Here is a 13,363-nt window from a genome sequence, read left to right as displayed (position 1 = left end):
AGAGTCATCCTCAGATTTTATCCGAGGAGGAGGTTGATTCTTAATATGTTGTTCGCCCTCGTTTGTTACCAATCCGCTCCCCTCTCGTTGTCACTCTCTCCTCTATTTTATACTATCTTCCTCCAATCTCCATCGTCCACGTGTAGATTTAGATTTTATGGTGCTGATACTTATCCCATTAGCCCCTCCTCAAAGTCGTTGGGAGTGGTTGTAAAGGCTGGAAAGTAGGGTTCAGTTAGTTGCAAAACACTTAATGCATTGGCAGCAGCTTTCTCTTAGATATTTCCATACCTCTCTTTGTCCTTTTCTTTCTTAATACTTATCTTCTTTCGTGGAGTGGTCCGATGCGTCACTTTCAGATGGCTGACCGTCCCCTTTCTCCTCGGCCTGGCCTGTTTGAAGAGGAGTTCTTCCTTAGGCTAGGACCCTGGCCCAACATATACATTGGTATGGGCTTCCCATTTTATATCCCCCATAGTACCATTTTTTTAAAGAAAAATAAAATTATAAATTATTTGTATTGAATAGGTTGAACGAGTTACAAATTTTATTATTTTGTTTTATAATAGGCTTTTTATTGAATTATTTTTTCACTTGTTGTTGTTTGGTTTGATCTTGTTTTTGTTTGGTTTAGGTTTGTTGTTATTTGAGCTAATATTTATTGTTGTTATTTAAGCTTTATAAAAAATAGGGATTAAGAATTATGTTTGGAGGCAGAATTAGTTTTGGAGTAATGTTACATCCACAACATTTTTACAATAAATCTTATGCAAAAAGCTGTTATTGGTGGGTAAAAAAATAATATTAGTATTTGGCCAAAATTAGAATCAATAACAGCTTACTACATTAGATTTGTTCTAAAATTATTGTGAAAATGTTGTGAATGTAGTAGCACTACTCTTATTTTTTTTGAACCCAAACTTTTATAATTCTCAAGTTAGGGTGTTCAAAATTTTTATTAAGATGGTTATAATAGGTTAGTTTAGCATACAATTTTTTTTTTGGCAAGTGTATATATACATTTTTTTTGTGTAGAGCCGCCACGGTCTATGTTATGTTAAAACTATATAAATATGTATATAATATTCAGATATATGAATTATCTTTCTTCTCTCTTATTTAGGCATTGTGATTGTCCAAAAAAAAAAAAAAAGTCTACGCTTATTTTTTTTTTTAACACAAATTTTTGCAATTCTCAAGTTAGGGTTTTTAAAATTTTTATTTGGATAGTCACAATCGGTTAGTTTAGCATATAATATTTTTTTGGCAAGTGTATATATACATTTTTTTCATGTAGAGCTGCCACTATCTATGTTAGGTTGAAACTATATAAATATGTATATAATATTCGGATATATGAATTATCTTTCTTCTCTCTTATTTAGGCATTGTGATTGTCCAAAAAAAAAAAAAGTCTACTCTTATTTTTTTTTAACACAAATTTTTGCAATTCTCAAGTTAGGATTTTTAAAATTTTTATTTGGGTAGTCACAATCGGTTAGTTTAGCATATAATATTTTTTTGGCAAGTGTATATATACATTTTTTTTCATGTAGAGCTGCCACTATCTATGTTAGGTTGAAACTATATAAATATGTATATAATATTCGGATATATGAATTATCTTTCTTCTCTCTTATTTTGGCATTGTGATTGCCCCAAAAAAAAAAAAATTTTGTCTACTCTTATTTTTTTTGAACCAAATTTTTGTAATTCTCAAGTTAGGGTGTTCAAAATTTTTATTATGGTGGTCACAATAGATTAGTTTAGCATATAATATATTTTTTTGGCAAGTATATATATACATTTTTTTGCAAGTCAGGGTGGTTCTATGACCACCCTGGCTTGCATGTAGAGCTGTCACTGTCTATGTTAGGCTAAAACTATATAAATATGTATATAATATTTGGATAATGAATTATCCTTCTTCTCTCTTATTTTGGCATTGTGATTACCCAAAAAAAAAAAAAAATTGTTTCCTCTCTCATCTCTCCTATTTCAGCACTTGCATTGTCATAATCTTCTTCTTCTTCTTCTTGTTTTTTGTTTTTTGTTTTTTTTTTTTCACTTATTTTGGCAATGATATTACCATAATACAAATTTATTGGTCAATAGCAATTTCGGCAATACTATTGCCGAAATTACTTTTCTCTCTCCCCCCTCGTCATATCATTTATCTCTCATCTCTTTTACTTTTTCTCACGATTTCAACAATATTATTGCCAAAATTTATCTCTCTCCTCAAACGCCTAAATAACTTTGAACAATACACATCACAAATAAACTCTATTTTTATCAATATTTAGCAAAAAGACTCTATCATAAGCAGTGCCAAAATATAGTGAGTCATTGTAAAAGTAATAAGCAAATTTTTACAATTTAGTCCTAGAAGCAACTATCCCGAACTCTTTTCTTTTATAAACGCAAATAGACGAGAGAAAAAAAAAAAAAAAGTTCTAAAACAAAGACACACTATAAACTCTACTTAAAAGTTACAATAATTTTTAAAGGAGGGTAATGTAAGTTTTATACTATTATACACTACATACTATTTTAAGCAATTGATAGTCATAGAGCTTTGTTTTTTTTTTTAAGGGACATAGAGCCTTGTTTTATATTCATGAACCAATGTCATTGTTTTTTTTTTTTTTTTTTTTGGGGTGAGGCTAGGTGAACCTAATGTCACCATGTGAGTATGTGAAGAAGTATCGAGCTGAAGAAAACGAAGAACAACTCCGTCTTAACCTCGACCTTATAGATGAGGTGAGGATGGATGCGAAACAGAGAACAGTTAGGTACAAAAATCTTATGGCAAGGCAGTATGATGCCATGGTGAAACCCAGACGCTTCAACATTAGGGATCTCATCCTAAAGAGGGTTACCTTGGCAACAAGAAACCTGACCTATGGGAAACTGGGGCCAAATTGGGAAGGACCTTATAGGGTTATCAACTGCAAGAGACAATGATCCAACTACTTGTAAGCTTTGGATGGACAGAGGCTAGAACACCCTTGGAATGTTGAGCACCTAAGGAAGTACTATCAATAAATGCTGAATCTGGACGAAAGTGGCCACGGATGAGATTCATGGACGAGTGGAGTAATGTATTGTTTTCTCGTGTTTGTTTGTTTACTATTACTATGTGTTTTAAGTATTTTAATAATCTCCTAGAAAGTGCATTAGTGTTTGACTTTTGTGCTATTCATGGACGAGTTTGTGTGAGTATTTTTAATTCCCTAAAGGCATTAGCTCTCAAGCATTTGCCATAACTGTGGACGAATGTTTACATAATATGGATTTCCAAATATATATATGATGTATTTCAAAGTATATGCATGATTGCTTGGGAATCCTCCATTTTTGCAATTTCATTCGGAACAATCCACAAACGGCAAACAGCCAAAGACGAATAAAATCCTTGGACGCAAGGATATGCCATCTATAAGCTTTCCTCAAAATAAGGATAAAGCAAAGAAAATAAACCTAAGGTATATCCGTCTAAAGTTTAAGACGAGATGAAACCTAGGGAATAATTGTCTAAGACATAGACGAGTCTAACCAGCCTAACAATCCACTGCATGGATGAGCAATTGTTGGGAACAATTTAGCTAGGGACGGACAAATGATCGTCCCCAAATTTGAATAACGAAAAAAGCTAGCCAAAAGGAACGTCATTCATAGACGAGTTGCACTTGATGGCGAACATGGATTCATTTTACCCTATTTTGGGCGATGTAAACGAAAATTCGTCCACATGCTAAGGACAAGGTAAAATGTCCTAAGTGGACAGACCACACAACCATAGAAATAATATGGACGACATAAATGAAGTTTGTCCTTAGTCTTAAACACATTCAAACATGATGAAAAGTGAATATGAAAATTATTCATTCATTCATTCATAGAGTTCAAAGAAGGGTAGACAACTAACGTCCAAAAACCCAAAGTTATGTGAAAGACGATAGAACTAATTGTATGTAAAGCTCGTCCATAAACTTGGACGAGACAATTGTACTTGGAAAAAAAAAGAAAAAAAAGAAAAGAAGAGGAGCAAAGCCCAAAACAACTGACACCTTTAATAAAATTAAACTAATAAATAACCTCATTTGGGTAAACTATCAGGGGCATTGCCTCTAGACTTGGGGTCGTCCTGAATAACTTCGTTGCTAGCGTCGTCCACTACGTTGACATCCTCAGAACTCGTCTGCAGCAAGGAGCTTTCTGTAGTAAGAGGAAGCTTGAAAGAGTCAAAGTTCAAGTTAGGAAATGCTTCCTTAGCATCAACACGGAAGTCCTCATAGCCAGCAGCAAAGTGACTGTCTAGACGATTCTTGTACTCGTCAGACTTCTTGAAGGCAGATATGGCTTCCTGACGTGCTTTCTCCAAGGACGAGGCAAACCCAGAAACTTGTCCCTCCAAGTGAGCAATGCGAGTCTCTTTCTCGATGGCATCCTTTTTGAGCTCCTCCACCTCGTTCTTCAGCTTCGTCTCACTTCCTTGTAGATAGTTGAAATCATCAGTCAATCTAATCACCTCCCCCTTTTTTAATAGAATTTCATTATTCAGCTCTTTAGCCTTTTCCTTAGTCGTCTTAGCCTCTGCACAGAGTTCCTTAGCTTGGCACGTCACTGTATAAAACTTTGACATAGCCTATGTGTGGACGAAGGAAAGTTAGACATTTTATTTTGAAAACTTACTGAAAACACATGAGGACAAATGAAACTTATACCTTGAAGAGGTCATGGATACCAGAGCGTTCAAACTCTTTCACTGACATATTGTAGCATTCATTGACTTCATTATCAGTGATTATTCCTTTGAACGTCCTCCATGCATAGCTCTCGTCCAACACCAGGTTAAAAGGATGCTCAGATGGCTCTGACAGATGAGGCTTGCGAGGAGTCTTGGTTGGAGGGGGAGTAGGATCAGTCTGGATGGGATGAACTGTTTGGACGGGCTCCGCATCAACAGGAGGGTCGCCCAAGTCTACTGTTGGGGGTGTAAACTTGGAAACCTTGGGAAGAGAAGCCTTGCCAGGTTTTTGCTTCTTAAGGCCTCGACGACTTGGGAGGTCATCTAGATCCACAACACTGGATATAGACTTAGATTTCCTCTTTCCTATCTGGATGGAAGTTTTCTGGACGACTAGCGGTGCAGTGGCATCCTCGTCCCCATTGGTTATGGTTTTTTCCTTATTCTCCCTCATTGTAGTTATTCCTACAATGATACTTACTTCGACGAGTGGTTTCCTCGTGACCAAGATTCTCAACAGTAGGTACTGGGCCAAGTCCCCACGCAACTAGATGACTAAGAGTCACTAGATCGTGAAAAGTTCTCCCGGGAAAGGCACGAACTTGTTCAATTCGATCCAAGTAAAGTTTGTCCAAGCGTGGACGAACAACAGCTGTATCAATAAAGAAAAAAGGGTTAAGCGACTGAAAGTTAGAAAATATATAAAGAAAAAAGAAATAAAATGGAAAGGAAACATACCCACAGGACGAAGGCGACCTAGAGGGCTGGTAAAAGGTGGGAAGGGGGCATTACCCACGTTAACTGGGTCCCTAGCCAAATTTCCAGAAATAATAAAAAAGTATCTTTTCCAGAGCCTGTCAGACAAGCTGTGACCCTTTATTAAACTATAGTAAGAGGCCCTAGACAAGAACTGGTAAAAACCAGCAGACTTCTTTATCTCTGAAGGCTTATAACAGTAAAGGAAATTGTCCATTGTGATAGGACGGTCCCCTTCCAATGCCTCACATCACAACACTTGTATGGCAACTACCGTCCTCCATCCATTGGGGTTAAGCTGGTTAGGTTCAATACCCAACCTATGGAGAAGACCTCTACAAAAAGAATTTAGAGGAAATCTAAAGCCAACTAAGAGATAAGAGGTGTATACTCCTAAACCAGAAGAAGGAGAACAACACCATTCTCCTTCCGTGGGTAGACGAGGCTTAAACTCCTTAGGGATCTAGTATCAATCTACAAGGGTTTTCAACTTAGCCGCATCTAAAATGGACGCTACTTCAGGGGCACAACTATAAATAATATTTTCTTCCTCCTCCTCCTCGTCTTGAGGAGGGCTAGGTGGCTGTTTGGACGAGCTAGCCCCAGATCCAGAAGCCATCCTACGTTGTAACTCCTGGAATTCCTTGAAGGGAATACCGGGAACCCCAGACGAATAGTGCTCGTCTGAAGAATTACTACTGGCTGTACTACTTTCGCTACTCTCATAACTACCCTCACTCCCAGAAGAATCGTCCTGATACTCGTCTATCCCCATCTCTAAACTACTACTAGACAAAGACATGACTGGAATGAAAAAAGATTAAGACGAAAACCTAAAGAGGAAGAGGAAATACCTAACAACTAGGAGGAGAGCTAAACGAGGCTCTTGGATGAGATGGCAAAAAAGAAATTGTAAAAAATGTGAGGGGCAGGGGAAGGAATGCACCTATTTATAGGGCCCAGAAATGGGGTCAACGAAGTGACGCCAACCATTCAGAAGAAGACGCGTGGCAGTCCCTTTGGAAAACACAATCGACACCACAGGTGAACCAACGAAGTTGTGACACATGGCCCATATTCAAAAAAAAGAAAAGAAAAAAAAATTGGTCAGAACCACAAAGGTGCGCATTAAATCCCAATAATGTCTTTGGACGACCATTGGACGAGGGGGCAACTGATGGAATAGTGAAAATTACATCTCATGTTTGTCCATATGATTCGTCCATGAGCCTTGAGCCAAATGTTCAAATAGACCGTCTATGAGCAAAAGAGTCGTCCATGGGCAAAGCACAGGGACGATCACATAACACTAGAGAAATCCTCAGGTGTAGACTTATTCATGTGTGTGGAGGATTCATGTGTGTGGAGGATTCACGTGTGTGGAGGATTTGAGCCACAATCTTGGAGCGGTTACCAAACCCAAGTTCATCGCCACAAATTCCTCATAAGTACTTAACTTCCACAAGCGGTTGTAACTCCTATAGCCATTGAGGAAGTTATATCCGGACTCACTGATTTCCACGAATCTTGGGGAAGTTACTAAGCCAATAACCGCTCCAAGATTCTCTATATAAGGACTGGTCTGAATCAAATTAAAGTAAGTGTGCATTCTGAGATTTTATGTTACGCCCTAAACCCGATATCCGGATTTGTGACCATGACCGGCATGCTAATATCAAGCTTAAACATGATATTAACAAGAACCAACTTAACTTTTTCAAAACTTTTACAAAAGCTTACCTTTTTCTTTTCATTCTTGTTTCTTTACTTCTTGATATAATTTTTCACTTGATAGTTAGAGCATCTACACTGTACTCAAAATATAACATAATCCACCAATTGTTCAAATTCGGAATTTCACATAATACATCTCTTAATACTTTAAGGTATACACTTTCATTAGATCCTAAAATACACAATGCTACAAATCTAAACATCATATTGCTAATTTAGGATCTATACATATAAAATTAAAACCAGCTCCCTCCAAACTCGACTAAGGCTCCCTTTACTCCAAAATAAAACCTGCTAACTGAAAGAGTGGAAGGGGTGAGCTACACAACTCAGTAAAGGTAAGATATATGAGAATTTAATAAGGATACATGTAAATCAGATCATTTCATTCTACGAAGATTCGAATAGGAGAACAACTTTTCATGCATAGTATTTTATACTATTCATAATAATAACTTATACACTCTTCATAGGAAAATAATTGTTCTCATTTTTCTTATCAGGTTAATATTACCAAAGTCTTTCTTCCTAAACTTCTTTCATTTCCTAGAAAGTCGGTCGCCATATATATATATTCTCATTACAAAATAATTATTTTAACTTAAATTAGATAATCGGCAACTTTGTATTAAACTAGAAACATCTTGACTCAGTAAGAAAACCTTTCTTTATAAACTTCGTCTCATAAAATATTATAACTTTATGGTCATAAAACTTAACGTTTTATAAAAACAGATATCTGATAACTTTTAAACATAAACTTGTACTTTCATCAGAAGCTTTATATTTATAGCACAACAGAACTTCAAAAACTTTTATCTTTAATGAACAACTTTTCTTTTTATCATAAACTTCTTTTTGCCATGAGAGTTTTTACTTTTCACAATGCATTTAAACAAAATAATTATCTCATGATTAATAACATAGCATAGCTGTTCATAACATATTGGTTAGTCCATATCTGATAAGTTTGTACTTATTTGGGAGGTTTCTAGCACTACGGTGCAAGGCATCCAGCATTCCCCACAATGCCAGGTATTCCCGGGATCACATCATAATACATATCTTCCAACCATGGGGGTAGGTTGGCTTCCCCTACAAGTTGGTTATAACCAACAAGGGGCGGGTACAGCAAAGCCAATCCCACTTATAATGGCCAATCAGATAACGTTTTCCATGGAAAGTCAGTAATTAACCCCTACTGACAGAGTTTAGACCACCAAAGGACATAACCCGAAAACCTTTCATACTTATACATCATACTGAAATTTCTTATTTTGCATAACATTTCATAATAATAGCATTTCCATTCCTTTCTTTAAACATCATGTTCATGGAAATTAGTAATGGCATCAATATGCTTAAATCGTATACATAAGGTTTTGAAAGCTCACGAACATATCTTTGTCAGAATAATGATTATATGCCATATCTCTAATCAAAAACCTTTTAATGCATAATATACTTTAAAATAACCTCATGACTTACCAAATACTCATATAACTTATCCCTTACCTGAAAGCAGAGAAACTGAGAGCCTAAAGTCGAAGGAGCTTAGACTTAGATACTGGTAACACCTAAACCAAATATCAAAACTTATTACTATCCATAATTCCTTATCATAAACTTACACATTCATCTCAAAGCCTATCTCTTAGAATCAAGGAAATCCTAATCCCACCTCAACGAGATTCCCACAAACACAAAATACATTCATCATACAACATGTTGAACAAAACAGCTTCATAAATACAACCGTTGCATGGTTTAGAACCCCTCCTTTGAGTACTAAACCTCAAAACGAGTTACAAAAATTAATATATGATCGAGACATATCAAAAGATAAGCATATTAAATTATAGCTCAAAAAATTAACCCTAACTTTGGAATTAAATCCTCAAAGTCAGGTGTAGCATATGTTGTTCACTGCTCATTTCAGCAGCGTCTGCTCCATTTGTAAAATACAAATGGGTTGTCCAAACACATCCAATTGTCATGAAATTTTACAGAACTACTCCCCTGTATGTCCAGTATATACCATAAAAATTTCGGAGTCAAAGAATAAACCCATGATTTACTAAAAATCACACAATACGGTATACTCAATTCTGTCCTGACAGAATTTCTTGCAACTTACAAATTAAACCATTATTTTTTTGTTCATCCAAATGCTGTGAGACCACTTCCATAACAACCATGTGTATCTTAGAATTCATAAAAACTACTCCTAGCATCCTAATTCATAGAATATGATTTAATACATATTTTTCTTGTTGTAAACATCAAATCTGTCACAGAGACAGCTTCAATACATATTCTTACAAAATCATCAACAAATAGTAATAGGCCTTAATTTCATTTGGGTATTTTTATACCTATAATAAACATACTAAAATATGTTATTAAACATTCAATAAACCATAATATCATCAAACCTTCAAATCACTAAAACAGAATCATAATTCAGCCTATAAAATCAGGATAGAGGTTGAAGAAGTAGAAATAAATAAATGAAGTTTTGATTACTTACCCCCAACAATTTGAAGCTGAAATTTTAGTGTTAACCCTTTAATTTCTTCTTTAGAGAGGGATATTTTGTTTTGGTGAGAGAGGGAGGGCTGCCATGTAAGAAGGGGAGAAGAAAGAAACAAAGAACAAGGAAAAGAGTAGGGAAAGAAGGCTGGACTTTCTGTCTGGTGCAGCCAAGAAAATGAGATAAGGGGAAGACTTTTGGGGCAGCAAAAAGGGGATAAAAGATGGGGACTTTGGGTGGAATACGTTTGGAGCTTAGGAAAAATTTCACCACCCACTTTTCCAATTTTCTTGCATTCACACTCACACCTTTCTACAAAAATAATTTCTTGCATTCACACTCACACTTTTCTACAAAAATAATATCACTTTGCATATACATACATATATATATATATATATCATTACCTTTATAAAGTTAAATCCATCACATTAAAAAAGCATATATGTTCTATAATATCACAATATCAAAGTTTCGTGCACTTAAAAGTAATTAAGATAATAACATGCATATAAACCCATAAAATTAATTATGAAATTAGGTTCGGGTGTTACATTTTACTCCTAAAAAAGTTGGAACTCTATTCTTGTGAGAAACTAACTTAGTCATTGGAGGGTTTTTGGCCAGTCCACCCCGGTCCCCTTTGATAGTGTGTTCATCTTTGCAGGTCTTCACTACAAATCCGTGAAGCATCAATATATATTAAATATATGGGTGGGTCGGGTTGAGTTTGGCGGGTTTGGAATTTTATGACTCAAACCCAACTCGACCTGCTATAAAAAAAAAAAAAAAAATTGTAACCCAACCCAACCCACCAAGCCCTAAAAACCGACCCAACCCGGAGGGTTGGGTTGGGTCGGGTCAGTTTTGGCGGGTTGGTGGGTTGGTTGCACACCCCTAGTATCTACAATCTCTTATCACTTTTTTCGTGTTAGTATCATTTCATGCAATTTCTTGTGTATTCTATAAAAGCTGGAAAAAACTGATTTGAGTTTATCATTTATTGTGAAAGGTATTCTGTGTTTGTTTGTACTTTGCGTGCTCTATTTAAGCAATTCGGTTTTGAAGAAAAAAAAAGTTGGCTAGACTTTCTATTTTGCACTATAACTTTTGAAAGTAAATATTTATATTTATTTCTTAAACTTGGCTAGTTGTGAGGATTCAATTTGTTTGAATTTTGTTGAACAAAAATGTCAAACAAAATTGTTGTGAATCCTGTTGTGGATCAAACCAACATGAACCTTTTTGCGGTGATTTCTGAAGTGAACTTGGTAGGAGGAAATACCAAGGCATGGTGGGTGGACACCAGGGCTACTCACCATGTATGCTCAGAAAAGGAAATGTTTTCTACCTATAATCTTGTGGGCAATGGAGAAAAAATTTTCATGGGTAATTCTTCAACCTCTAAGATTGAAGGAAATGGAAATGTTGTGCAAAAGACAATTACGAGCAAGTATCTTACTTTGAAGGATGTACTGCATGTGCCAGACATTCAAAAGAACCTTGTATCTAGCTCATTATTGTGCAAGAACGGTTTTAAGTAGGTTTTTAAGTCTGATAAATTTTCACTCTTTAAGAGTGGAATGTATGTGGGCAAAGGATATTTGAGAATGGCTTGTTTAAGATGAATGTAATGACTGCTTTTCTAATTCCTACTATTGATAATAATAAGGGTACATCTTCTATTTACATGCTTGAGTCATCTAATCTATGGCATGGTAGATTGGGTCATGTTAATCATCATACTTTACATAGACTAATCAATTTAAATTTATTGCCTAAATTTGAAATTGATTTTGATCATAAGTGTGAAACTTGTGTGGAAGCTAAGATGGCTAGAGCATCTTTTAAATCAGTTGAAAGAAGCATTGAACCTCTAGATTTAATACATAGTGATGTATGTGACATGAAATCTATACAAACTAGAGGTGGTAAGAAATATTTCATCACTTTCATAGATGATTGCACTAGATACTGTTATGTGTACTCGCTAAGGAGCAAGGATGAGGCAATTGAGGCATTCATGTAATATAAGAATGAGGTTGAGAATCAACTCAACAAAAAGATTAAGGTTCTAAGGAGTGATAGGGTGGGGAATATAAATCACCTTTTGGTGAGTTCTGTTTACAGCATGGTATTATTCATCAAACCACTGCACTTTATTCACCCCAGCAAAATGGAGTTGCTAAAAAGAAAAATAAAACCTTAAAAGAAATGATGAATGCAATGTTGATAAGTTTTGGTTTACCACAAAACTTGTGGGGGGAAGCTATTCTTTCTGCCAATTATATTCTTAATAAATTGCCTAGAAAGAAAACCAAGAAGATGCCATATGAATTATGAAAAGGTAAAAAGCTTTCCTATCAATTCTTAAAGGTGTGGGGGTGTTTGGCAAAGGTGGTTGTCCCTGTTCCCAAAAGGATAAAGATAGGATTAAAATCATTGGATTGTGTTTTCATTGGTTATGCTCAAAATAGCAGTGCATATCGGTTTCTAATTCATAAATCTGACGTTCCTGACATGAATGTGAATACCATTATTGAATCAAGGAATGTAGTATTTTTTGAAGACATATTTCCTTACAAATCCACACAAGTATCAAGTTCTCTTAAGAGAAATTTTGAGTCTACGTCTAGTACCTCTCATGATCAAGAGTTGATGGAAGAGAGGAATGAGGTTGAGCCTAGACGTAGTAAGAGGGCTAAAACGTCAAAATCGTTTTATCCAAATTTTCTAACTTATATGTTAGAAGATGAACCTCAAAGCTTCAAGGAAGCTATTTCTGCACTTGAGGCACCTTTCTGGAAAGAAGCTGTTAATAGTGAGATTGAATCCATCTTACAAAATCATACATGGGAACTAGTGGATCTTCCACCAGGTTGTAAACCTCTAGGATATAAATGGATATTCAAGAGGAAACTAAAAGCTAATGGATCTATTGACAAGTACAAGGCAAGACTTGTTATAAAGGGTTACAAACAAAAGAAAGGTGTGGATTATTTTGACACATACTCACCTGTTACAAGAATAACATCCATTCGGATGTTGATAGCTATTGCAGCGTTGCATAACCTTGAAATATATCAAATGGATGTAAAAACTGCATTCTTAAATGGTGAATTAAATGAGGAGATTTATATGGAACAACTAGAGGGGTTCATTGTTCCTGGTCAAGAAAAGAAAGTCTGCAGGCTTGTTAAATCTCTTTATGGATTAAAGTAAGCTCCAAAGCAATGGCATTGAAAATTTGACAATGCAATGATGTCAAATGGGTTTAGAATCAAATGTGTGTATATTAAAGATACTACAAATGGCTATGTTATTGTGTGTCTCTATGTTGATGATATGCTCATTATAGGTAGCAATAATAATATCATTAAAGCTATCAAGAGAATGTTGACTAGTGAGTTCGACATGAAAGATTTAGGTGTTGCAGATGTAATACTAGGAATGAAAATTTTTAGAAAATTTGATAGACTTGTCTTATCTCAATCACATTATATTAAGAAAGTTCTTGAGAAATTCAAGAAATATGATGACAGTCTAATGAGAACACTTGTAGATGTAAATTTACATCTAACTAAAAA

At 35.4% G+C, this 13,363-nt stretch overlaps 1 protein-coding gene across 3 annotated transcripts; it reads right to left on the bottom strand.

Moving 5' to 3' along the window:
* Positions 1-3,871: 3,871 nt before the first annotated feature.
* Positions 3,872-10,144, bottom strand: LOC126719039 (uncharacterized). 3 transcript variants are annotated; one of them, XM_050421575.1, is made up of 5 exons: positions 9,774-10,141; positions 8,759-8,820; positions 5,492-7,541; positions 4,731-5,405; positions 3,872-4,651 (listed from the first exon to the last, which is right to left on the bottom strand). In XM_050421575.1, the coding sequence occupies exons 4-5, from the start codon at positions 5,205-5,207 to the stop codon at positions 4,103-4,105; spliced, it is 1,026 nt and encodes a 341-aa protein (XP_050277532.1). In that variant the 5' UTR covers positions 5,208-5,405; positions 5,492-7,541; positions 8,759-8,820; positions 9,774-10,141; the 3' UTR covers positions 3,872-4,102. The 3 variants fall into 3 exon arrangements, with proteins under 3 accessions (XP_050277532.1, XP_050277533.1, XP_050277534.1); XM_050421576.1 differs by lacking the exon at positions 8,759-8,820 and having other exon boundaries at positions 9,774-10,144; XM_050421577.1 differs by lacking the exons at positions 5,492-7,541; positions 8,759-8,820 and having other exon boundaries at positions 9,774-10,131.
* Positions 10,145-13,363: the final 3,219 nt, after the last annotated feature.

This window comes from Quercus robur, chromosome 3 (genome assembly GCF_932294415.1).
Source record: "Quercus robur chromosome 3, dhQueRobu3.1, whole genome shotgun sequence".
Classification (NCBI taxonomy): Eukaryota; Viridiplantae; Streptophyta; class Magnoliopsida; order Fagales; family Fagaceae; genus Quercus; species Quercus robur.
This window is presented reverse-complemented; position numbering and strand designations above follow the sequence as displayed.

Coding starts and splice junctions, on each gene's coding strand:
- LOC126719039 (XM_050421576.1), bottom strand. CDS start 5,207: ATGAGGGAGAATAAGGAAAAAACCATAACCAATGGGGACGAGGATGCC. Junction 4,652..4,730: donor GTATCCATGACCTCTTCAAG/GTATAAGTTTCA, acceptor GTCCACACATAG/GCTATGTCAAAGTTTTATAC.